This window comes from Arvicanthis niloticus, chromosome 1 (assembly GCF_011762505.2).
Source record: "Arvicanthis niloticus isolate mArvNil1 chromosome 1, mArvNil1.pat.X, whole genome shotgun sequence".
Taxonomy (NCBI): domain Eukaryota; kingdom Metazoa; phylum Chordata; class Mammalia; order Rodentia; family Muridae; genus Arvicanthis; species Arvicanthis niloticus.
This window is the reverse complement of record NC_047658.1, coordinates 131,916,115-131,942,368: the sequence shown is the minus strand read 5'-3', so window position 1 is coordinate 131,942,368 and position 26,254 is coordinate 131,916,115. Positions and strand designations below refer to the sequence as shown.

General features: G+C 44.0%; 1 protein-coding gene across 1 annotated transcript in view; it reads left to right on the top strand.

The window, feature by feature from the left end:
* The window catches only part of Pip5k1b (phosphatidylinositol-4-phosphate 5-kinase type 1 beta), a 137,041-nt gene that overhangs the window by 104,457 nt on the left and 6,330 nt on the right, over positions 1–26,254 (top strand). The window contains exon 12 of the mRNA XM_034507229.2: positions 22,795–22,909. Coding sequence (XP_034363120.1) covers positions 22,795–22,909 — 115 coding nt within the window. The remainder of the gene's footprint in view (positions 1–22,794; positions 22,910–26,254) is intronic.

Sequence of the window (26,254 nt, the reverse complement as noted above, 5' to 3'; positions counted from 1 at the left end):
CTGATTATGAAAATTGTTTAGGTGATTTAAAAAAGAAGCCAGTTATTCTTAATTCTACTACCCTATTATTTTATTTTTTTTTTTAGTATTATTATTGTATGTATGATGCAGGGGGTGGGGCGCACTTGCCATGTCACAGATGTGGACATCAGAGGACAACTTTATGGAGTCAATTTTTCTTCTGCACTTTAATATGAGTTCCAGAGAACACACTCAGGTGGTTAGGCCTACTCAATGAGTATTTACCTGGGAAGCCGCTCTCCAGCATCCCTGTTTCCTTAATATAATACCTAGTGTCTAACTGAACCCCAGACAGCTTCCCTCTCATGTATAGAAAACACTAGCCAGCAGCAGGTGTCCTGATCCTCTGTCTCTTACAGTTGTTGTAACCAACAACTTATTGAGCAAACCACTAACCCATATGTCCTCAGCCTTCATATCTTCGATAAAGGCTGTCACCTTTCACATCTGATTTTCTTTTTAGTAATTTTCTTTCCAGCTCTATAAACAAAATTATCTTGCCACTAGGGACTGGAGAGGGATAATTAATGTCTGGACAAGCAGGGTTGTCCTCCAGTTTCCACAGGCATGGGCCACTTTGGATGAGGATAACCCCCTCACCACCCCTACCTCCATAACAATCAGCTCATCTCCTCTGTGTTCTGCTAGAACCATGTCATCATTTTGGTCATATCATCATCGTCCTTACTATGTCACAAATGTCACTCACAACTCTGCCCTGTTGTAAGGCATCGTTACTTTGCCTTGCATTCCACCACCCCTGCCCCCTGAATGAGGTTCTGTTCTGTTCTTAGTTGTCTTATCCAAGTTTCCCACCACACCTGTGTGGCTCAAATAGACTGTATCAGATTCATACACCGGAACGCTTCTCCTAGAAACTTCTGGCCTACTCCAGTCTGCTCCTTGTACCTGGTACCTGTCAATTCTGAGGACATCATTCACATCTTCTCTGGGTTTCCCATCTTCTCTGAACTCTGTTACTTCATGGATTTTATATTTTTCTCTTAACTTATTCCTTGACTTTTATGGAGCCCATCCTCCAGGCACTTTTTGAGACAGAGCTCTTAGGGAGTCGTGAGATTCTGTATATCTGAAAGGTCTTTGTGCAAAGCTAACTCATATGTACTGGATTAGCAAGGCCTTGAGTCTTATTGGGGATGGTTTTCCTTAAGGCCTTTGAGGGCATTATTGTACTATGTTCAGGCTACCTGGCCTGATAAGGGGTTCAAAGTTACTGTTTCCTGATCTTATGCATGTGGTCTACTTTCTCTCCCTCTTAAAGCTTAGAGACCTTCTCTGTTTTCTGATAAAGTGCATGGAGTTGTTAGGCTTATTGTCACCCAATGTAAACTACACTGTCCCTTTTCAGTCTACGCACAGGTCCTCCAGGGTAAGACGTTTCTATTTTTTCTTTTTTGTCTGACTTGGCTTTTGTAGTCAGCAATCTTGTTGATTTCCTCATGTCTGTTTTTTTCTCTTCTCTCATTATGATCTTGTTGGAAAACACCATGCACTGTCCATGTTTCTTTTGATTGATCCCACCTGCCATCTTATCTTTGTTAAGTGTATCTATTGCTAAGTATATCTATTGTTAAGTGTATCTATTGTTAAGTGTATCTATTGTTAAGAGTAATAACCTTGATTTCTCATGCAGCCTGTCACTGAGTCAGTCCTGCTACCACATTTCACTTTCCAAGACCTCTCTTGTCCTAGTTATTTCCTTGTGCCTTCTTCTTTTATTTCAGACGTTGAATAACTCCACTGAGGATCTAAGCAATACTGGGGTGTGAGGTTGGAGGTGCATTTCTTTCTCCCTTATAATCTTACCTCTTTCCAATTAGCTTTTTTCCCCCCTGTATTGTCCCCTCTCTTACAATAGTGCCTTTTCTTAGGTTTCTATAATTCTTAGTTGTCTGCTGAGGCTTAAAAGTGTGCCACTGTAAATCTACAGAGACAGAGTGTAAATTGGCTGTTACCTAGTGCTAAAAAAGGGCTTGGGAAAAACAAAGTGATTGCTAATGAGCACAGTCATCTCAAGTGACAAAGAAAACATTGTTAAATTGATTGTGTGGTTGTCACACAACTCTGAGTATACTGAAAAAACACTGAATCATGTGCTTTAAGTGAATCGATTGTTGGGTATGTGTATGATATTTCAGTAGAGCAAACAAAAAGTGGGACACGGGGAGTCTAGGGCTGGGGCTTGGGAGCCTGGGGATGGGACTTGTTATTTGAAGATTTGCTCTGGGGTAATTTACCAGAGCTACTAGTGTTAGGAGCCTCTCAGGTCACATTTGGCTTCCAGAGTTTGTCAGACTCCCCAAAAGAGACTCCCTAGTCTCTCAGCCTGCAAGATCAAGGCTGGTTCTATGAGCTAACCCCATCTCATCTCCATGTTTGTTCCTAACCTACGCCATGACTGATGCTTTGTAATCCAAAGGCTTTCTGTTCTACCCACTCCTGAGACTAAGACTTGAAAACAAAATGCAGTTGAGAAAAGACAGTTGCATAGTAAAGAGGATTCTGGGAACTGATCTGCCTTCTTAACTAGATTGTTAGCCAGAGGCTCCTGTCTTACTGCCTCCCTCTCCCCGACTGAATGCACTTTCCCTCTAATTCCAGACTTGTCCAGGGGCTCTATGGATCAAATTTGAGAAAATGAAGTGAGCAGGGAAACATGTATCAAAAATAGAGAATTTGCCTTCTCCAGTTCCGCTGATCCATTATGTTATATACTGCTGAGAGTTCGTTTTCATTTAAAATTCTGATTTGGGGGGTTGGGGAGAACAGAACAAGCATTTATTTCTGGACAATTTATTCTTATAGTTGTAGAATCAAAAGGTCGAAACACATCCCTCCCCTACCAAAGGTAGAAATATTACTTTTCATGTCTAGGTAGAAAGACCAGTCCTGTCTGAATCCAGAGACCTAGTTAAGCTCATTTAAGCATAAGGTTTATCACTGGCTCTTTTGAGGTTTAAAGCAAATAATAAAAATAAAAGCTGAAACACCTGGCCAAGTGGGGCAGCATCCCCGAGCTTAGCCAAGGTTGAAGTTCTCAATTCTCATTGCCTCGTAAAGAAGACAGATTATTTCTGTGATAGGGAGAGGAAAGGCTTGCTGTTTTGTCTGCATGTTCTCCTCACGTGACTCTTTGGTCTTAAAGGAGCTATTCAGTTCATCTACACTGAATATAGGACTCAGAGGATTCAAATGATGGGGGGACAGGCATCAACCACTATCTTCTGGGATACTTGCTTGACCAGGCAGCTAACTTGGTTCCTGTTTCTGTTGCCACTGCGTAGGATTACACCACACATCCCAGACATACTTCTTAAAGACATAGCAGGTGAATCACCAAGAGAGAGAAAGCCAGTCATTGTTTGACCTGCCATTTTGCCACGTGTACTGGCACATCCAAGACAATTCCGAATTACCTTGTAACTAAAGCATTTCAGTATCTTAAGATGTTGTCATGACTGATGTCTCCAAGACTGCCTGTCTCTCAAGCCTTTGCAATTCTTTTTTCCAATCTAAATGTTGAAGAAAGAAAAAATGACTTTTATTTTCCATGCTGGGGATTGATTCTGGGGCCTCCTGTGTGCTGTGCACAGCTCGACCACTAAACTCTATTACAAGCTCCTGAAAAGGCTCTGAATATATACATCATATACAATGATGCATGTCAGTGTGCCCTTCCCCAAATATCACAGCCATTCAAAACTCACTCCATGATGTGAAAAGTCTCACAAGAAATAAAAATGTGAGACCCCTTGCTCAAAGACTGTTAACAAGAATATCGTGATTCCATTTGATTATCTCAGAATTCTGAACATTCAGACAAGATCATGATTTCTAGGCCAGCCTGTGCTACAGAGTATATCTGGAGCTAGCCTGAACTACATAGCAAAACACACACACACACAAAAGGCAGGACATTAAACTAAGCTGGAACAATTGCATGGGTCACATGTACCTGAAGCCAGCCCTAAAGGAAGATACTTACCTGCTGATTATAATACACACTTTCTACCACCACCACCACCACCACCACCCCCCACCCCCCACCCCCTCAGCTGTTGCAACCGGCTCCGCTCTACCTGGCTTGAGACAAAAGACTTTAAAAGCCTGGTTAGTTACTATGTTGCGGCCTGCTCAGCTCTGCCTGGCTTCAAACTGCCACTCCGGTCTTCCGGTCAGGGTCTAGAGGGAGAGAGAGTGAGGATGAGGAGAAAAGACGCAACGAACGGAGACAAGACAGACGTTCTGATCAAGTCTCTTTATTTGAAGGGAAATCTAGGGTATTTATACACTTTTGCCACGCCCCTTGTGAATATGACGTAAGCCTTGGAGGTGTGGCTAGCATGTGAATAGCTGCTTTCTGCTAAAGGTCGGCTCCCAACACCCCGCCATAATACACACTTTTAACCTGGTACCATGACTAGCCCTCTGCCCAGGGGTCTTTACTACAAGATCATTAGGGATAACTTATGAAGTCCATTCCTAAAACTCCATCTCTCAAATCCTGGAGTTCGGTCACAAACCTGGCACCCTTCATACAGTAGTCCCTTCCCCTGGGTGTTTCCTCCCAGGGTGCTGAGCACTTTGTGGCAGGAATTTCAGGTAGTTTCTTCCTGCTCTGACAGTAGCTTTCAGTGGGTCAGTTCTTCAAGCCAAATTAAATTAAAACTTGAAATCTGATCTGCAAGGGAGAAAAAAAAAAACTTAAATAAAAATACATCTTGTGTTCTTAAACTCCTGGCAGTTAGTAGACCTGCCACCCCCCCTCCCCCATGTATGAACACACACACTCATGCAGAGAGATCACACACACACACAAACACACACACACACCTCATTTTTATAACTCAGTTCATCTGAGCACCTGCTACTCATTTTAGAAGGAAATTAAATCAATAGCGTTTTTTTTTTTCCTCCTTCCCCATCGGCAGTCTTTAAACCTCTCGTTTTCAAGAGTGCTATATATTCAGGCATGTGCACATGTCCTTTAGCTTGTTTATTTTGAACTTCAAGTCTGATAGACACTTAGAAATTCATGTAGCTCCACTCTCACCCATGGAGGCCCTTTCCACTCACATGACCAATGCACTAAAATGTCTCCTAGGGGTTTCCAAAATGATTTAAAATACCATTAAGAGATGTCAAGGCCCCCTAAGGGAGGGAAGGGGCTAATGTTTATTTATCATAAGTAAACATCCTATCTTGCTATCTCAGAACAGTGCATGTATTGATACCTTGAACTTTGAATAAATTGGCATCTGTTCTGTGATTGCCTTGCTGCGAAGGCTACTCCCTGGAGTTTGTCTCCAAACAAGCCAAGCCTGACTTGGGTCCAACCTGACTCTGTATGCGGTCCAAGACGCTGCTGGGGCTCTGTGTGAATAAATGCTAAAAGCTTCTTTCTCCCAAGGGCAAAGAATCAGAAACCAGACATTGAAGTTACAAAGGAGGGATTGTCCTAGTAAGACAGACGTTAATGGTATGGCTAAGGTTAGCTTCCAGGAGGCTCCACTTCCGTGTAGAGCTAAAGGACCTGGGAAGAGAAATAGCCTGTTGCTTTTTAAACTAGAATATCCTTGAGTTTCCCTGTGGCCTTGCCTCTCGAGGAGTCTCTTGAGTCAGTCCTCACAGTAAACACAGAGGAAATGAAAGTGTCTGTTTCACGTACAATAATGCCTCTTCACTCTGCTCACAAGCGGAACAAAGCCAGTCCATCAAGCACAAAGCCTTAAAGGGGTCTGGACTGGAAGCTTCCCCCACCCTGACAAACTGTGCCTCCTTTGTAGGCACAAACTTTTCAAAGATTTTGCACCACTTTTCAAAGATTGGGTTTGCTCACTCAGTAATTAACCAGCTGTGTCACTTAACATCCCTGGGCCCCAGTCTCCTCATCTACTAGAGATTAAGGATCTCTCTCTCTCTCTCTCTCTCTCTCTCTCTCTCTCTCTCTCTCTCACACACACACACACACACACAGACACACAAAGGAAGTTACTGCAGTAGTGGGCGTGGTGGTTCACACCTACAGCTGGAGCCACAAGAGACTGAGGTAAGAGGCTCCTGTGAGCCCAGGAGTTCAGAACAAGCCTGAGCAGCATAGTGAGCCCTTCATTGCTACACTGGGACGGAGAAGGGAAAGCCAAATCTGAGGGCTCCCACCTGCTGTCCTGGTAGATGGGGGATAAGGCCAGAGGCTCAGCCAAGGCCAGGAGTTCAGGATAAACCTGGGTCATGTAATGAGACCCCATGGCTAAAGAGAAAATGAAGGATTACTTCTTTGCCTTTTGGCTGATATCAAGGGTCAGAAAAGAAGGAGAGTCAGACCCAGTGGCTCACACCTATACCCTTAGCACTCAGGAGACTGGAGCAAAAGAATTATTGTGAGTCTGAGGCTAAACTGGATTACAGAAAAAGATCCTGGTTCAAGAAGAAGGAGGAGGAAGAGGAGGGGAAGAGGAGGAAGAAGAATCAAAGGAGAATAGTAATAATAATCAGGGAGACGTCTCAGTTATAAAAGTATCCATCACACAAACATAAGTATCTGAGTTCAGATCCCCAGAACCCACAGGAAATGCTGGGCATACAGCATGTATGTGTCACCTCAATTCTAGGGAACAGAAACAAGTAGATCCCTGAGGCTTACACAGCTAGTCAGCATAGCCAGATCGATTAACTTAAGGTTTAGTAATGGGTCCTATCAAAAAAAAAATACAACTACAAATAAAATGGAGAGTGGTGGAGGAAAATACCTTCTGGCCTCAGACATCTGCACAAACACATGCATTCACTGTATGCAACAAAAAGGAAAAGGGGGGGGGTAGTTAATGTAAGGAAAACCTCTATGCCAATGAACAGAATGGCACAGGCTAGACTAGAATGTTCCATCAATAGCCAGTTTTTTAAGCATGCTATATCCTAGGCACTATGGCCATTAGCAGGGTCAAAGGACGCCTACAACTCTTGCTAGTCCCCAAAGGTGGACACCTTCACATTCTTTCTACATCACCTGTGACTTCCAACCAAGAAGCGTTCTCATCCCTGGTCTAGCTTGGCAGGCACTGTAATGTCATTTCAAAGTATAAGGTGCAGATGTGGAAAGGGATGTTGAGTGTGCAGTGGTCCCCAGAGGCTCGTGCGTGTGCACACTTGGGTGCCAGCTGATGGTACTGTGGTGAAGTTGCAGAGCTGTAGCAGGTGGTGACCATCTGGAGGAAGTAGGCGTTGGTGGGTGGACCTTGACGTTTATAACCAACTCCCACTTCCTGTCCCACTCCGCTCCCTGATCTTGAAAGACAGCATGCTTGGCCACAAGCTCCCAGCTCCAGGCATGGAGCCCAGCTTGTCAAACATTCTCCCACCATGAAACCATGAAGCAAAATAACTCCTGCCTCAGGCAGGTTTTCATTAGGTGTTCTGTTACAACAGTGACAACAGTGACCAATGAAGCACCCCTGCAAACCTCATGCCAGGTACAGTCTACTTCAGACAGCACAGTTCTACACCCAACTCCTTCACAAACTAAGAACGGCTTAGGAAACTTGTTTGCAAACCCTCAGCATAACAAGAGGGATAGAAATTCTCTCCCCATAAGTGAACGATCACTGATTTCTGAACTAACAAAGTGGAACCAAAACCATGGAAGTTTCTATTCTTTGCTTTTTAAAAGGGCAGATAGAGGGTTGGAGAAATGGCTTGATGGTTGAGATATTTTGCTGCTCTCGCAGAGGACCTGGGTTTGGTTCTTCACATGTACCTCAGGCAGCTCACAACTACCAATAGCTCCAGCTCCAGGGATCAGTGTCTTCTTCTGGCCTGCCAGCACACCACCACTCATAAGCTACATACTTGCATATGCATACACATGCAATTTCTTTCTCTCCCTCCTCCCATCTCTCTCCCCCTCCCCTCTTTGCCCCCTCCCCCTTTCTCTCTCCCATCTCTCTCTCTCTTCCCCTCTCTCTCTCCCCCTCCCCTCTTTGCCCCCTCCCCCTTTCTCTCTCCCACCACACACACACATACATACTTAAGATTAAAATAAATATAATTTTAAAGGTAGTTAAGTATTCAGAAAGCAAAACATTGGGCACAGAGGGCAAAGGCAGCAGCTAAAGGAGCTCTCTCTGGCTTAACTGAAACAATCTAAGCAATAAAACAGCTTGGGTTGAGTTGTGGACACCCCTCCCCCGATTTAAAAAGTCCAATAGAATATGTGGATGTGAATCTGTGGTTTAAAAAATGAGGGCAGAGGGAGGAAGCTCCCATGCAGGAACACTGCAGGTGGTCTGTACAGATACCCTGTCTGCTATAGGGAAGACAAACATGGTCCCTTATGCTCAGACTGCAGGCTATACTCAGCAGCGCCCCGCCAAGTAACATAGTGTAGGAAGAAGGAAGAGAACTTTATGGTCTTGGAGCTTCATACACTGCCTTGGCGAAGCCATAGAGTCTAACGTCACAATGACCACGGACTGACCAGATGTGAGGACAAAAGTTGGCCTTTGTAGTCTTCCTCTCAACAACTCACAGTCACTGCCTATCCAGGAGGAAAACATAGGCCCAACCCAATTGAAAGACGTTCCATGCTGCATAGTGTCCTGAAAGGGACAGAAGGGGCACATTAGGGAAGACCGGGTGTGTGTGGAGTTTGTTTTTTAAAGGAGTTGACATCTCCTGTGTGAAGTGGCATCATGAGACACTACACTGGGAACCACAGCCATGCTGTCCCGGATCATTATGTCATACCGTGAATAGTAGGCAGCCATGCTTTAAAACAGCCTCCTGGGGGCCAAGGAGATGGCTCGGTGGATAAAGGCAGTTGCTACCAAGCCAGCTAACCTGCTTTCAATCCTGGGGACCGACATAGTGGGGGGAGAGGACCAACTCTAGAAGGGGTACCTGACTGTACACACACTAAATAAGTTTCAAATAATTTTTTTTCAAATTGCCTCAACATTATCTGTGATTGTACATGCCTTTAATTCCAGCACAGAGGCAGACCCAGGCAGATCTCTGTGTTCAAGGTCAGTCTGGTCTACATAGCCAAGTAGTAGGCAGAGCTACATAGTGAGACCCTGTCTTAGAAAAAAAAAAAAAAAAAAGCCGGGAATGGTGGTGCACACCTTTAATTCCAGCACTCAGGAAACAGAGACAAGCAGATCTCTGAGTTCAAGGCCAGCTTGGTCTGCAGAGTGAGTTCCAAAAGAGCTGAGGCTACATAAAGAAACCCTATAAATAAGTACATAAATACATAAATGAATAAATAAATACATAAAAAAAATTTTAATGCTACTTGAAACTTGAAATAATGGGAAATTGAATAAACCAACTGTTTACATAGGGGACAAATAAGTCACCTGCTGAGTGCCTTGAGTCCTTTTGCAGACGGCTTAACTGTTTAATGAGTGGCATGGATTATATTTTAACCTGCCTTGGAATCTTAAGCCTTATACGCTTAGCTATGTCCAGCTTCATAACGTAAACTTCCTAACTTCCAGAACTTGAGATGAGATCAAAGAATTTTTTGTTTTTGGTATGTGTGCCAAGTGTCAGAAAAAGTCCCTACTTCTCTCTAGCTGCCCCTCCTGGGCACACATCTGCTGTGATGTCAAAAATAAAAGATGTATTCTTACATGGCTGTAACACACGAATAGCATCTCCTGATTCGTTTCCTTGCTTCTCTAACAAATGATATTTTAGTTCATTCTGTTTAGCCTTAGCGTTAAAGTACATCCTGGGGTGGTCGGTGTTAGGAGCTCAGGAGGGAGGGATCCTCCCCACCCCCGCCCTCACCACAGCTCTCACTCCATGAGACCTTAACAGTGAGGTCTGGGGGCCTCAGTCTCAGTCCCCCTAAAATTGTTGCCCATTCAAAACGGCAACAGGCAAGGTTCCATGACATCCCAAAGTTCACTGGATATGCCGGCATTATAAGGCAGGATTGGGCTTGAAGCCTGAGTCTTTGAACACAATTCTTTGTTGCTTCTTGTGTAAAACCCTTATGATAACACCTACCCTGACAGGTTGTTAAGATTGTAAATTTGATTTGTTAGTGACTGTAAAATGTCAGGCTTAGAAACTCCAGAACAGGAGGTTAGTGCTCTGGGGGGGAGGGGGGGGAGGGGGGTGGCAGTTGGCCTTTACTCTTAGCTGTAGTATGCTTAGAACTGTAGGATTTTTTTTTTTTAATTAAACAATGCTAGAAAGAGGGAAATATATTAGAGAGAGAGAGAGAGCAAACATAGAATCAGAGTTTTAAAATAATCCATGTATAGGAAATTGCTGGAATGCAGACCAGTGCTCGGCAGCCTACGAGTTGGGGCCAGCACACCTGGCTGCCTGGCAGGTCAGCATTCTCAGATCTTTGCACCTGAGTGCACCTGTGCTTTGCACCCCGGGAATGGCTTTATGGTCTGCAGGAAAGGACAGCCTTGTTCTCGGAAGGAAACAAACTTCAATTGATAGGTGTCTGAACGAAGGTCAGATATACATTTGCAAAGAAACAGAATCAATATTTGTTCAGAACAAGTGGGGATTTGCCATTGAAAATCTGGGAGAGTGTCTTAGTGGATATTCAGAAAAATGGCAGGGAGAACACACTCATGCAACTCCTGACGCTCATAGGACATAAAACTCATCTGGTCCTAGAGGCTGCTTTTCTTGTTTTCAGGAAACAAAAACTAAAATTAGGAAACTTAGCTTTGTACGGTGGTACACACCTTTAATCCCAGCACATGGGAGGCAGTGGTAGGTGGATCTCCGTGAGTTCGAGGCCAGCCTAGTCTACAAAGTGAGTTCCAAGACAGCCAAGGCCACACAGAGAAACCCTGTTGGGGGTGTGGAGGGAGACTTTGTTGAATAAAAGGGGCTTTAAGACAGATAGAGGTGGGATCAACGTGGAGTGCAGAAAGGCTTCTGTCGATCTGTTCCTTTGCCGTTAGAAATGCTTCCAACTCTCAGAAATCATTAACCAGCCACCTAAGCTGCTTGAAGGAACATGTGTTTCCCCTGGAATTGTTGTTTTCCTCTGGATTCGTGTCATGTAGAATTACAGCTAGGGTTAATTACAAGTTGTCAAGGCCAGGCCGTATGCCAAGTCTTCTAAATGCGTATCCATTATGTGCTTGTAGCAAGGCTGGCCTAAGCTCTCGTGATTACCACAGGCGCTGGGTTGCTCTTGGCAATCGCTGGAGCGTCCTAGACAGCAATATTGCACCAAGGGGAGCTATTTGAGATCATCCTCCCCTCAATGGGAGGAAGTGTCTCGAAGACAAAGTAGGTCGTTAACGCAAAGACAGATGAGCTCTTATTCATCAAAATGCCACGGGGGTTTACTTCCTCAGATAGATTGTGCTCTGTGTGTAAAGACAAATTTTTAAACTCTGAGTTTTTTAGAGCTGAAGGAAAAAAAAGACGAGCTATGGCTTTTAAAAGATTGGAATGTTGTCAGTGCGTTTTGTTCACTGAGCCATATTCCTAGCACCTGTTAATAAATCCTATATGAGCCTATGGATATGGTGTCCCTTGTCACTGTTCTGGAGTCCCATCAGGATCTGCGGCTCCCTCACCAATATGCCCCTGTTCCGTCGTTTTGCCCATAGCTGCAGTTATTCCAATGGAAGCAGCAACCTCCATTACAACAGCCTGTAGTAAGATTGATGCTAATGTTTTCTTCTGCTTTTCCTGCTACGGTGTGCTGACTCTTTCTTCTCCTGACTTAGGAGATTCAACTGTCGTTTGTTTCACTGTGACAGCTGTTGAGCTCCGCTGTTATTAATCCTTAAATGACATGAACTTTCATTTGATGAATTATGATGTTTTTAGAAGGTAGCCCTCAAAATTGATCTCCTGCTAAGTTTCTTCTTTACTTTGGAGATTATGTGTCTGTGTCTATATAGTAGAAATACAGTGTCATTGTGAGCCACTCTGTCTTTCTTCCTAGCATTCGGTGACATCACACTGAAAGATTACATTTAAAATTCTGTGACAATTGATAAGCACTCTGAAGCCAGAGCCAGGTTTATTGTCTCGTTGATTATCTGCTGTTTTAACTGGGAACTACACTGTGGCTATGCCTGGTTCATTTTCAATGTCACACACAAATGGAAGAAATAATCTTCTAGTATTGGGAAACTATTCTCCCATGCATCAACAAAAGCACTCATGTCATTGGCAAATGGGTAGAGTTCTCTGAAAGTCATTTATCTTACTTTTGTCTTATTAATGTAAAGTAAAATACCAACCGGCATCTTGTCATAACTGTACATTCGTCAATGGCAGGCATGATCAGACACAAATACAGAAGTCCTACAGAGTATACTCAGCACTCTGACAGTTAAGTGGACCTTATAGTAAAACCATTGTATATATTACTATTAATAGTTTATATAATATAAAGTTATAATATATTTATAGATAACATAATATGATATATACAAATACATGGCTATTTATAACTGTTGTCTAATTTACTATCTATAATTCACTACATGATCCTTTTTAGCAAAACCTCTATATAATAATTTTATGATAAGGCTAACAATAGCTATTATGAATTGATCACAAGTGGCAGATATTATAAGAGTTCACTTCGCTGGATCTTCACAGATGTTCTTACATTGCTGAAGACAAGGAGGCGATGAGGATGCTAAACCCAGGGACTTCTAGCACTAGGTAGAAAAGAAGGCATTTGTTTACTAGATCTTATTAGCAAGAGACATGGCAGATACTTGGACTTGCATAATTCATATCAACCCTGTGCTGATAAAAAGGGTGTCCTAGTCAGCTTTCCATTACTTCAACAAAATACCTTAGAAAGAGAAAAGATGGGGCTGAAGAGATGGTTCAGTGGTTAAGAGAAATTCAGTTTCTCTAGAGGACTCAAGTTCAGTTCTGAGAACCCATGTCAGGGGCTCATAGTGCCCTGTAACTTTCACACCAGGAAAGCCAATGCCAGTTCTCCACAGCCACCTGCACTCATGTGCACATACCTCCGTTCAGATACAAACATCTACATGTAATTAAAAACAAAACAAATAATTCTTTTAATAGAAAAGGTACCCAAGATGAATCAGTCCCATTGCTCTGGCTCTCCGGTGGGCTTGACACATGGCAAAGACAAAGAGCACATGATAGAGTTAAGGCCCTCCCTGGAAACAAAAAACAAACAAACAAACAAAAAAACCAAAAACCAAAGAGCCTGGGTCTAACTGTTCTCTTTAATAGTATACTCCAAAAGAACCAAGGACCTCTCACTAGGTTCCACCTTCTAAACGTTCCACCACTTCCCAGCGCCATCCTGGAAACCAGACTCTGGACACATGGGCCTTCCGGAAGCATCCATCTAAACCACAGCAAAGGGTGACTTTTACCCCCTACTCTGTGGACATATAGCTCCCGGTGATGGAGTAATGGCCTATGTCCAGCTAAATAGCCCTGTAGATGGGCACCCAGGAGGCAAGGGCTAAAGCTTCTGAAATACTTCTCTCTCTTTTTTTTAAATTTATTTCTATTTATATGAGTACATTGCAGCTGTCTTAGCACACCAGAAGAGGGCATAGAATCCCACTATAGACAGTTGTGAGCCACCATGTGGTTGCTGGGAATTGAACTCAGGACCCCTGTAAGAGCAGTGATTGCTTTTAACTGCTGAGCCATCTCTCCAGCCCTTGAGATACTTCTTAATCAACTCATCTGTGATAAGATAGCCTCACTGAAGACATGCTATTCTGGAGCCTCAGTGTGGATATTTTTAGAGCATTTGGATTCATTGCCAGCAAGTTATTTCATGCAAATGGGGCTTAAGCACATATGTGAATGAGAGGCAGTTATTAAACAACTAGGGTTTAGATCAGATTCAGAAACAGAGACCCAAATGCTCCTTGGAGTAGGTAGAATACATGAGCATAGGGGGTAATTCCAATGACAGGTTTTAAACCTTAAAATGTATATTTACAAACTGCCTCACTCATGGACACATAACAAGAAGCCGGGTGTTTGAGCAGCATTAAAATGATAGACATGACAATTTAACAAATCACAATACTGTTTATTTGCTTACATGGTGCACCCTCTGAAGGTAAAACTTGAGTGTGACATGGTAACTGGGTACATGTCTGACGTCACTGACACCCATGCTATTCAAAGCTACACACACCAACCAGGTCCTAGCCTACTGGGCAGAATATTAGCCCTGTGGACAGACTGAGCACCTGTTCTAGAAACACAAAAACCTCAAAGATAAAGGCAAGGCCTTCCTTCAGCAGCATCCCCAGAGCGCCATCTCCCTCCCCTTTCTTGGCGGTATCCCATAAGATAGCTTTTTCTGGTCCCGCATCATTCTCAAAGGTATGCCACAGTATTTCGAGACTAGATGCCCCTGCCTTTACCACACACGCTTCTTGCTTAAAAGCAGAGGTTCTCAACCTTCCTAATGCTGCGACCCTTAGACACAGTTCTTCATGCTGTGGTGACTTGCAACCATAAAATTATTTTGTTGCTATTTCACAACTGTAATTTTGTTCCCGTTATGAATTGTAATGCAGATATCTGTTTTCCAATTGTCTTAGGTGACTCCAGTGAAAGGGTTATTCAACTCCAAAGGATTGCCACCCACAGGTTGAGAACCACTGCTTTACAATAAAGATTCTACATCCACCTCCTTCAAAACCTATTAAAACTGCATCTTCCTGGGTCTGTTGGGCATTTCTGATGCACATTAAAATTTGAAAACCTGACTTATTAACCAACAGGAATGAACTGACCTATGACTTGAACACACCTGCTTCTGATCCATAACTCACAGTTAACACTTCGCTCTATAAAGAGTTACAATCAGAGATTATTAAAGCTCACCCATAATTCAGAAACCAGAATAAGTTCTCTGTCCTTCTCGGCACAGCTCATAATGCCAGACCTCTGCTGTGAGGGAGCCAGGCAGGCGCCCCTGCATTTGTGGTCACCAAAGCTCCGTTCAATTTATTTCCCCCTAAACTGTTTATGTCCCTAATGATTCAGGACAAGGTTTTTGACATGCACCTCAAAGACTAGCAGTTACCATGATATTTTCCCATTATTCAAGTTGGAAGCTGTAATTAGTATGGTGTTGGCCAAGCCATGCATGAGAAACCCTCCTGTCATTTTGCGCCTCTTTGATGCTAACAGGCTCCGTAAAGCCGGGACCTGCATTTGGTGTTCCAGTAGCGGTGAACCGTTATAATTGCCAACCACGTCTCTGAGAGCCACGCTGCTCTTCTAATCTGTTCTTGTGTTGTTTCTCCCAGCAGCCTTTGCAGTCTTAGTTAGTATTGACTGACTAAATCATGCCCCACCCCACCTTCTGTGTGAACATCTCATCTGACAATTAGAACCAGAGTGAAGTCTGAAGTGTAAGGCATAAGCCCAGAAAAATACAAGTTTTTGCTAGGTTTTATTTACTGAGAAAAGCCTTATGTTTTGAAGGACAAAATATGTATATAGTGTTTAACACGGGATAGGAACTGTCCTTTTTACAGGTACTTTAAAATATCATTTTTCATTAATTTATTTGGTTAGCCTACAAAGTAATGGGTTTCCTTGTAGTATTTTTACACTGTACATCCCTAAACTTCCTTCTTGCTCATCCCGTCCACTGCCCCTCCCCCATCTCCTTGCCCCCACCCCCTTTCTGATTCTTCTTTCCCAGGTCACCCCACTTCTCCTTTCTTACGACATTACAGTACAGATTTCTTAAAGGTTTATGTATCTATGAATTCACATCAATAAGAGGTTCTTTTCCAGCCAGGCATGCTGCCACATGCCTTCAGTCCTAGCATTCAGGAGGCAGATACAGCAGCAGGTGCAACTCTTTGAGTTCAAGGCCACCCACGGCTATATAGTGCATTCCAGGCCAGTCAAGGCTTCCTCCTGAGGCCCTGTCTCAAAAGGAGAGGGAGGAGGATGTTCTCCCCACCCCCACCACCCCAATGGTGCTATGAGTTTCTGGAAAGGAGAGAGAGTTAGTGAATCTTTTCCATTTGCTGAGGCCAGGCTTGATATTAACCATGTAACCCACCGTGGCTCCTGTGTGAGGCTGCCATAAAAAGTACCACTGACTCGGCAGTGGACAGGAATGTGTCATCTCTCAGCTCTTCAAACCAAAAGTCCCCAGTCAAGGTACTGGCAGGGTCTGTTGCTTCTGGAGACTGCGAAGAAACTTGTCCTCACTTTTGCCCCAGGTTTATGTATGGCTGCTGGGAGTGTGCTGGCAAGCGTTGGCATTCCTGGGGTATAGCTCTTTGTTTTAATCTCCATGTGAAGTTTTACTTGTATGTGTTACAGATTTCTCACTTGTATAATGACACAGGTCACGTTGGAACAGGCTACCTCTATGACTTCATCTCAACAAATTATATCTGCAACAGCCCTGTGCCCATATAAGGTCACATTCCGAGGCGCACTGGGCTAAGACTGTTTACAAATTAGAGAGGTACATCGGCCTGTGACGTCACCTGTGCACATTCTGGGTTGATGGAAACATTAAAGAGATAACTGAGAAGCAAGCTGCAAACTGCCACCCAGGAAAGTTGCACCATTGTGTCGTAAACCAGAGGGGGGATGGTGCCTAGCTTGGGGATCACTTCTTGCTCACCTGTCTTAAACTTTTACCCGTTTCTTCTTCAGTGTGGCCAAGAAGAGCATGTTGTATTTCTAACAGGCCACTAAGAATCAAAATTCTTGGGGAGCCAAAAGCACCTCATCAAATCCATACTCCCCGATTTTACAGAGGAGGCAAGCTGGAATCCAGGGTGGTTCGGTATCTTATTCAATTTGGCACACTCAGCCCTCAGAGACACTCGGCACCAGAGCTCAGCTATCCAGACTCTCATTCTAGCTCCTTCCATGTGACCTACTGCATTTAAAAGGTCTCTGAAATATTGCCTTTGCATCCTATTCCCTGCTAGGGAGGGCAATTATGTCTGTTTTCGGAGAATATCTCCCTTCCAGGGTATTTGGGGAAATGCCTGAGTGGCAGGTTTATCGGACCCGTCTAAGCCTCTCCTCTGGGACTGACTCAACTAGATTGTCTCTCAACACCACAATATGAGCTCTGGCCAGGAGTCATATCTGATCCTTAGGAAGCACACACTTTCCTAGACAGCAGAAGCTATCCATGTTGCTAAACGTGATAAAAATTAACTTAATAACTGAGTATACATTTTAGTATGTTATTATTCTTGGGCTGTTTGGGACAGTAAAGATGTTGTGCTTTATATGTTGTAATAAAATATGTAGCTACTTGGCTTTCATTTATTAGACATTTCCCAAACTCTTTTGGTTTAGCTGTTTTGTTCCCCAATTTTAATGAAGTATTGTTGGCAAATAAATAATGATGTGTGTTTTAAATATACAATATCATAGTGTGATGTGTGTCTACATTGTGGAATGCTGCCATGATCAAGTTAGTTTACATGCCCATGATATCACATGGTTAGATTTGGAGGTGATGAAAAGACAGGTAAGCTCTCTTATCAAATCTCAAGTGTGTAATTCAGTATTAGTAACTCTGGCCTCTACGCTGTGCACTGAGTCTCTAAAAACTGCTCATCTGGCCGAGCCAAACCTTGGTACCATTTGACCAGCATCATTTCTCCACGTTTCCTTTTCCTCTTGCATCTAAAAACCATCATTCTAGTCTCTGTTTGTGTTTTGGTTTTGGTTTTTCGAGACAGTTCTCTGTGTAGTCCTGGCTGTCCTAAAACTCACTTTGTAGACCAGGCTGGCCTCAAACCCAGAGATCTGGGGTTTCTGCCTCCCAAGTCTTGGGATTAAAGGTGTGCACCGCTACTGCTTCTCAGTCATTCTTGTTTTTAGCATCTGTACACCCATCCTGAGGTGGTCTGTAGTCGTTGGGAGAATGCTTATGTCACCTTCTTGAAACCCTGGGTTCAGTTCCTAATACTCGAAAAACCAAATGCATCATTTACTCCTGCTCCTTTTGACAAGGCCCAATAATAAAGATGTCACTCAGAACCATCTGTCACTTGCCTGTTTTCCCCTTGCTCTTCCTTATTAGTGGGACCATTGTTGCTGGGACTCGGAGTCTCTTAGAAACACAAGACTGGATGGATTGAGACAGAATTTATTTATTGTTGCTCCAGTCAGGCCTGGGTTTAAATCCATGTGGTCTGTGTTTAAACAACGTAGAGTTAAGGCTGCAAGGAACAAAATACAGAGCAAACGGCTGGACCTTAACAGGGTCATCTTTATTATGTATAACATGCATGTGGGGCTGGGCTGGGCTGGGCTGGGCTGGGCTGGGCTGGGCTGGGCTGGGCTGGGCTGGGCTGGGCTGGGCTGCTAGAAAGACAAATGCCTGCGAGATGGTGAAGTCACCTCTCTGAGCAGCAGGCCCTTCCTGTTTCATTCTCTTTCTGTCTGTCAGTTCTGAGCCCCAGCTTTGTGCTGTCTCTGCAGCAGGCTTTATGCTGTGCTGTCTCTGCAGCAGGCTTTATGCCCGGTATACAGGGAGGTTAAGTCATGCCCTGCAGCCACCGGCAGCCATCAATCAGTACTTGAGTTTGCCTGCTGTTCTGCACTCTGGCTGGAAACAGGCAGTCTCCTGGCCTAAAAATAGCCACAGTGAAGCTGAGGAACAACAACAACCTTGCTCCTGACTGCAGAGGGGAAGGACCTGCACTCTCTTGAAAGGCTGTGCTCCCAGAGGCAGAAGTGATAAGGATATGGACGGCAGGTAGCGTGGATGCTACAGCCACTGTCAAAGCCTCCCAAGTTCCTGGGCCTTTTAGGTAACCCTGTGGATGGTCTTCCTCACTCTGCTGAAAAGCTCGACATGTTGGGGTATATGAACCAACTGCACAGTGACATCTCCCAGCATGTAAATGAGAAGTCTGGTGCCAGTCCCTGAGGAAAACAACAGCCTCTTCCATCCCCCATCAGAGTAAGGCTCAGGGTGGCATTTTGGACCTTCCCTTCCCACCTGGGCATTATGGGAACAAAAGCAGCGTGTGGCTCTAGGGCTGAATGAGGTTTGGCAGCCACCAAGTGAGTTTCAGCTGGATTTGTGGTTTTCCCTGTGAGAAGAGCTCCCTACTCACAGCGTTAGTGTTCCAGTAGATAAGCTTTGAATACCAAAACAGGCGTCTTTTCCAAGCGATAAACCCATCCGCACAAAGAGACCTCAGCAAAGGGCAAGGCATGATTCCAGAGCTGAAAGGACGGGGCTGCTCCCCTGTGTTGGTAATGAAAAGCCTTCCTTCTGGTTGGCCTTTCTCTCTCACACATAGTGGGGCTTGGTCCCTTGAGTGAGTTTGTGAGATGGGCCGGCAGGATTCCTCTAGAGATGAGGGGCCAGGTTTCTGTGCCCAGGTGACGACCTGCCCTACATTATACCAAACCAGCACAGGAGCAGGGCCTAGGCTCAGCTTCTGCCCTTCCTCTAGAGACCCTTGGGGTTTTTTCCCCCTAATGCAATCAGCTTTAAAAGACAAGAACTCTATAACACAGGGCAGCCTGAAATGTGGCATGAATGTTTTATGCAAAAGTGAAGAGGGAGCCAGAGTCTCCACTGAGCCTTATAACCATGACCAGCAACATTTGTCTTGGCATGGCTCACCAATCATGACACTGTGCCCAGAGACAAAAATATAAAGCTAATTTGCCATTGGCCCAGCATTAACCAGTATTTACATAGCCTCAATGGCATTAATTCTGTGTATCGATCTTTTCATTTTCAACACATGGAGGAAACAAAAAAATTCTAGGTATCACTGTAAGATAGAACATAAGTATAAGCAGCCATTGTGAAATGGATACGATTTTATCTTTTATGTGTCCAATACAAAGTGAGAGACAGAAGACGAAGGAAGAGAAGGCAAAGATGGAGTAATATGAAAAGCTAATGGATATATGATGTGTGGGTGATGGAATTAATTTGTAGTTACAAAATAATATATACATATATATTATCTATTATATACCATATATGTTATATTATAATAATATATACATTATAATATGTAACATATATGTGTATGTATAATATATACTATATTACATGTTATATATTGCTATATAATGTGTTATATATGAGAGATATATATGTAGGTGTTCTCAGGGAACAGCATGAGAGAAGGTACATGTTCTCCCTGGGGAGCCAATGGATGCCTCAGTTGAGAGTCTTTTATTCCAAGATTCATGAAAAGATATGAAGGGGACTGGAGAGTTTGTCAGGGGTTAAGAACACATGTTGCTCTTGCAGATTCCCAGCACCCACTTGGCAGCTCACAACTGTCTGGAACTCCAGTTCCTGTGAATCTGATGCCCTCTTTAGGGCTCCAAGGACACCAGCCATGGACATGTAAACAAAACATTCATTCACATAAAATAAAAATAAACCTAATTAAAAAAAAAATTTTTTTTTCACCCCCCAAAACTGAAAAGAGTAACGTTGATGGTAATTCCTGGCAGAGGAGGGGTCCTGCCCTAACTCACACATGCCGAGTGATTTGTGATTCTGTTAAGCCGGTGGAAAGGTGGCTTTTAAGACACTGTGGCTAGTTCCATCTGTTCCCTGGATACATGTGGCCATGAGAATGAGCTGTAAAAACACTCATTAGGTCAGCAGACAGAAGTCAGGGTTCTGGGCTTTGGAATCACCAATGACAGTTTCCACCAAGTAGTCCAGCCAAGCTAATGCTCTGTGTGACGATAAACTGATGTCACTTTCGAGACGACAGCCCTCGTGGCATCAAAGTACCATAAACGTCCGCTCTCAGAAGGACCACGAGGACATGAGTTCCCCTGCATATGCCCATCTTTGAGAATCTTGAAGATTATGAAGAACATGGTGGCAGGGGCTACCAGGACCTCCTAGGCTTCTATGAGACAAAACAGAACCAAATGGATGCAGACCCCTGTGTGGACTCCCTCATTGCACATTAGATGAGACGACTAGGACCTCAGAAGGTCTGGATGGACAGGAAAATGGCAGAACTGGATGGTACAGAACCCAAGCTGGCTGCCAGGCTCCTAAACCAAGTCACGTAGCATCTGTTTTCAAATGAATCTTCCCTCTGTTAGTGTAAGAAATGGTTGGGCACTCTGACCCTGCCACTAGATTCTGAGAGTCTTTCTCCCAGGAGAGATGCCCTCACTTACAAGTAACTTCTAAAAACGGAACCTAGGAAATTCATATGCTGAGGAAAATATAAATTTATTACAAATAGATGAGTGCCTGGGAAATTAAAAATGGCGCAGGAGGCCAAAAAAAATGCAAGAACGGAATATTTCCCAGTGGACATTCTATTAGCATTTGAGCTAAATCCTTTGAGGGAATGTGTCTTCTTTTTCTTATGTGTAGACATCATTAAGTTTGCTGTAGGCTATGGATACCATGACTAAAGCTGGGTTGATTCTTGCAGTATCTCTTTATACTTCATAATTCCATGCTTCACATTTTATTATTTTTAAGTGGCAGTTGACAAACACTTATTCATACCTATTGCCCAGGAAGACCATAGATGGAATTCCTTACACCTGCGTGATAGCCAGACCATCACCCACAGTCCCAACACACCAGTATCACCCTCTTGCCTCCAGTGTTCTGTCCTCAAAAAACCATGGGAAACTTGGGCTGCTTAAAAACATTATTTTTATTTTGGATGCGGAGGGATAATTGTGCATCCCTGGCTGATACCCAATTTAAACACTTGTCCAAACAGACCAGCTCAACCTTTAATCCCAGCACTGAGGAGGCAGAGGCAAATGGATCTCTGTGAGTTTGGTGCCAGCTACCTATGTTGTTCAGGCTTTTATTGTTTCCTTAGGGAGTCCACACACGGGATCTTCATAGATGGTAGCACTGCTCTGTTGTCATCCCAAGTGTGGTCCTTAGACCAGCCCAGTATGAGCATCACCTAGGGCCTAGTCAAAACCCAGTTCATGGACCCTACACTAGACCCTTTGATTCATAAATCCCAATGGAAAGGTCCAAGAAGTTGCATTGTGACCAGTCAGTCCTCCAGAGACTCTGGTGTACAGTGAAGCTGAGAACCACGGAGGCCATTGAACTTTTCAGGTCCAAAAACAGGAAGAAAAGAAAGAAAAGGAAAAAGGAATGCAGAGAGGGAGATGGGGAGGGAATGAGGGAGGGAGGGGGAAGTAGAAGGGCTGTTCCCCGTTCCATTTTGTAAACTATCAATGGATGGCTACATGAGAGGAGCAGAGCAGTCAGAAGTGAAAACAGACCACTCAGAATCAGAGCTGGCCGGAGGCTTCTAGATTCACAGAAGCCATGATTCACAAGACATGGGACCCACAAATCACCTCCTGCTAACACCATGAACTGTCACACATATAAGGGGAAGGAAAAATGATGTTATTAATAACACTTTTTTTGATGTTGTTTTTTCGAGGCAGGGTTTCTCTGTGTAGCCCTGGCTGTCCTGGAACTCACTCTATAGACCAGGCTGGCCTCGAACTCAGAAATCCGCCTGCCTCTGCCTCCCAAGTGCTGGGATTAAAGGCGTGCGCCACCACTGCCCAGCAATAACACTTTATTTAAAGTAACAAAAATACTTGCTAATAAAATTAAAAAAAAAATTAAAAATCTAAACCTAAATGGCTACATTTTCAGGATGACTCACAAATAAAAAATAAATAAATAAACAATCATTAAAGCAGAATCCCCCACCACAGCCTGTCCGTGGGTCCGTTCTGCAGGCCACACAAACTCACTGCTCACCTTTGTTTTCCCAGCAAAGGGTTACCTTCCAGTTCCACCTTCACCTTGGAAGAGGGGACCATCTACCTGACTGCTGAGCCAAACACCCTGGAAATGCAGGATGACGCCTCTGTCCTGGACGTCTATTTAGTGAGTGACTTTCTTCCGTTCCTCTCAGCATCCTGTTTGCAAATGGGTTGGGACCTTGATTTACACAAGATTAAGTTGTGTAAAACCAGGCATGCTTGGGGTTTTTAGAGAAATGATTGCCTCCTGTCCCTTCTACAGGTCACAAGCCTTCCCAAGCCATGTTACGCCCCCCCTCCCCCCCCCCCGCCATAGTTTGTCCCAATGTTGGCAAGATTGGTAGCTTAATTCTAGCTCAGCAAATATAACCAGAGGACAAGTCCCCTGAATAACCCCTGCGCAGCCGCACTGCATCAGTGGGGTCTCTAATCTTTACCTGCTTAAGCCAGTGTGGGCTGCCCCAGGTGGGTGTTGATTGGAAACAGTGGCATTCCCATTGTCTCTCTGGATGGAGCTGGATTCCCAGCAACCTAGAATACTGCTAGTGGTCCCTACACAGCTTATCTAGGCTTTGAAGATACCCTCTTCCCCTGTTGCAAAGCCTGATGACTTGTCAGTCAGAGGAGCAGGCTCCCGGTGTCTCTGCCTGTCTCTGCTTCTCATGGATCACTTACCTTGAGGCGCCTGTCTCCTCGGGCTTCAGTTTTCTCATCTATTAAATGGAGTATTGACTGCTCTCTGCGAACCCTGTGCAGCTTAGACAGGCTCATTCGTTCTGAGTCACAGGGAGTTGTACACAGTTGGCTCTTCAAAAGAAGGTACAGTCATTCCCCAAAGTCTGCAGTGTCATTACCTCCTCCACGATTACACTTCACTTAACCTTTAAGGCAATACATCTAGAACATTTGACAATGTTAATTTGTAGTTCTGGCCAGGCAGCGGTGGTGCACACCTTTAATCCCAGCACTTAGGAGGCAGAGGCAGGCAGATTTCTAAGTTCTAGGTCAGTCTGGTCTACAAAGTGAGTTCCAGGACAGCCAAGGCTAAAAAGAAAAGAAAAAAAAAGAAAAGAAAAGAAAAGAGGGCCTTAAAAAATTTTTTTGTAGTTCTGGGATATGTTTTCTTGCTGGAGATATTTTATTATTTTTTTAATGTTGCCCTACATCTGGAAAGACTCGGCTTCTTGCCTATCCTTCAATGATTTCATTTGTCTCTACATTATAGAAGAATGATAAAAAAAAATCCAGCCTGGCCTAGGCAACTTCTCTCTTCTTTCTTTTTGACCTATTTCAAAAACTCTGAATCCCAGCCATTTTTATCCCAGCCATCTTTAATTGAATGGCCCTGGAGGCTCCTGGGACGACATTCTCTTTGGTATGTCGCCCAGCGTAGTGCGAGGTCTCTTGTGAGGTTGTTCCCTGAAGATTCGATGTTTCCTTCTTAGTAATGGCATCTTAATCCACTTTGTGCTCAAAGTATTTAATTTATATCCCTGTGAAATATGGAGGTTTAAACCACATTGATCTGTGAGTATCAGGTAACATGAGATTTCCTTTTAGAGATCTACCCAAACTTGTGCCTGTGGGCTTACAGTGTCCTTGTTACTTTTCTCTGTAATTTGAACTAAAATTTAAATGGATGGTTGACCTCTGAAGAGAGCTAACAGTTTCATCATTCAGTATTCAGGCTTTTAATATGGGTCCCACCAATGTTTCCTCCCACACTGCTTTCTAGAAGCCCTTCACCTTCACACTGTACACCCCCAGGCTTTCTAATTCATTTGCAAATATTCAAATCTAAGGGAGATGTTTTTTGTTTTTTTTAATGGCTTTATCCAGTGACCAAAGATGTTTCCTGTTGAATGCTGTGCTGATGAGCCACAGATTGGGGTATTGAAAAGCAAACAACAGAACTGAGTGGAGTGCACTGTTAGAAAATGGGAGCCTCCACCATCCTCCTAGCGGGATGGTTGCGGATACCCTCAGACTCTGATGCTGCCGGTCACCCTCAGATCCTAAGGCAGCCCTGCCTAGGGTAGAATGCAGTTTGACGTTGCTGGGGAGAGAACAACAAAAAGCCATTCCCACTGGGAAATGGAGTGGGAGAGAGTGTCCTTCCATGGCTCCCAGGGAATGGGTTGTCAGTGAGAGATGAAGGAATTGCATTTTTATTAACAGAGGCATTTAAAGGATGGCTGCCACCCAACAGCGCCTTCTTTACTTTTATTGCTCACCCCCATTGCCTTTCCACTGGCCACATTAGCATCCTCTCAACAACGAACCCTTTATCTGTGAAAGTGCTTCTGCAAAATGGCTGTTTGAAGTGCAAAAATAACTGCGTGCAAAGGAAAGAAACAGTTAAGCCTCTTTTTTTCTTCTTTTCTTTTCTTTTCTCTTTTGCCATACCACTATTGGAGATTAGTGTGCTGACCGCAGCCCTTGGACAGCTTGATTATTCGGTGTGTTTGGGGTGGTTACTGGTGTTCTTTAATCATAGGAAGAAGGGTGGCAAAGGAGTGAGTGTAATTGAATAACCAGCTGCCACACCATGATGTTGGAAGAAAGCCTGAGAAAATACCAAGACAAACACCCAACAAATTAGGTCACTGGGGTCTTAGAAAATTTTTCAGGAGCTTTTGGCAAAAAGGAAGCTGAGTTTCTGAATTTGAATCCTCAGGCTTGGAGATGAATGACCCCTCCACAGCCACACTGCATCAGTGAGGGTCTCTCTAATCATTACCTGCATAAGCCAGTATGGGATGCCCCAGGGGGTGTTGATTGGAAATAGTGGCATTCCCACTGCCTCTCCAGATGGAGCCTGATTCCCAGCAACCCGAGGTTGCTGCTCACGTGCCCACTGGGGTTTTGTGAGAGCAGGATATAGAGAAAAGGTGCCTAGCACCATGGGTGGACACTCGGAACTGGACTGCCTTTCCCGTTTGTCACCTGCTTGCAGCTTGAGGAATTGAGATTTCAAAAAGTAAAGTGGAGCTCTTATCCCAAAGTGCTTGATTCCTTAAGTTATTTGACTAAATGATGCTTTTAAGACCCATGAAAGAGCTGGGGTGGGGTGGGAGTAGTAGGTGCAAATGTAGTGACACATGCATTTGATTGCAGAGGTGGGCAGATCTCTGTGAGTTTGAGACCAGCCTGGTCAACATAGAAAGTTCCAGGTTAGCCAGAGATCTGTAATGAGAGCTTGACTCAAAAATAAAAAATAAAACAACAACAAAAAAAGATGTTCCTGCATATGTGCCCACACACTCACAGGCGACAGCTATTCTTGAAATAATGGTGATGAATGCTTAAGTCAAGAAGCAACCAGTCTGTCTGGATTAGGTGAGCACTCAGGATTTTTTTTGTTTTAAACAGGGAGCATTTAACTGCCATGCAAGGTTCGAATTAAAGCTGGATTGCAGATCCCACTCCAGCTAGGCTCAGTGCGATGCCAGTTTGCAGGACTATGACA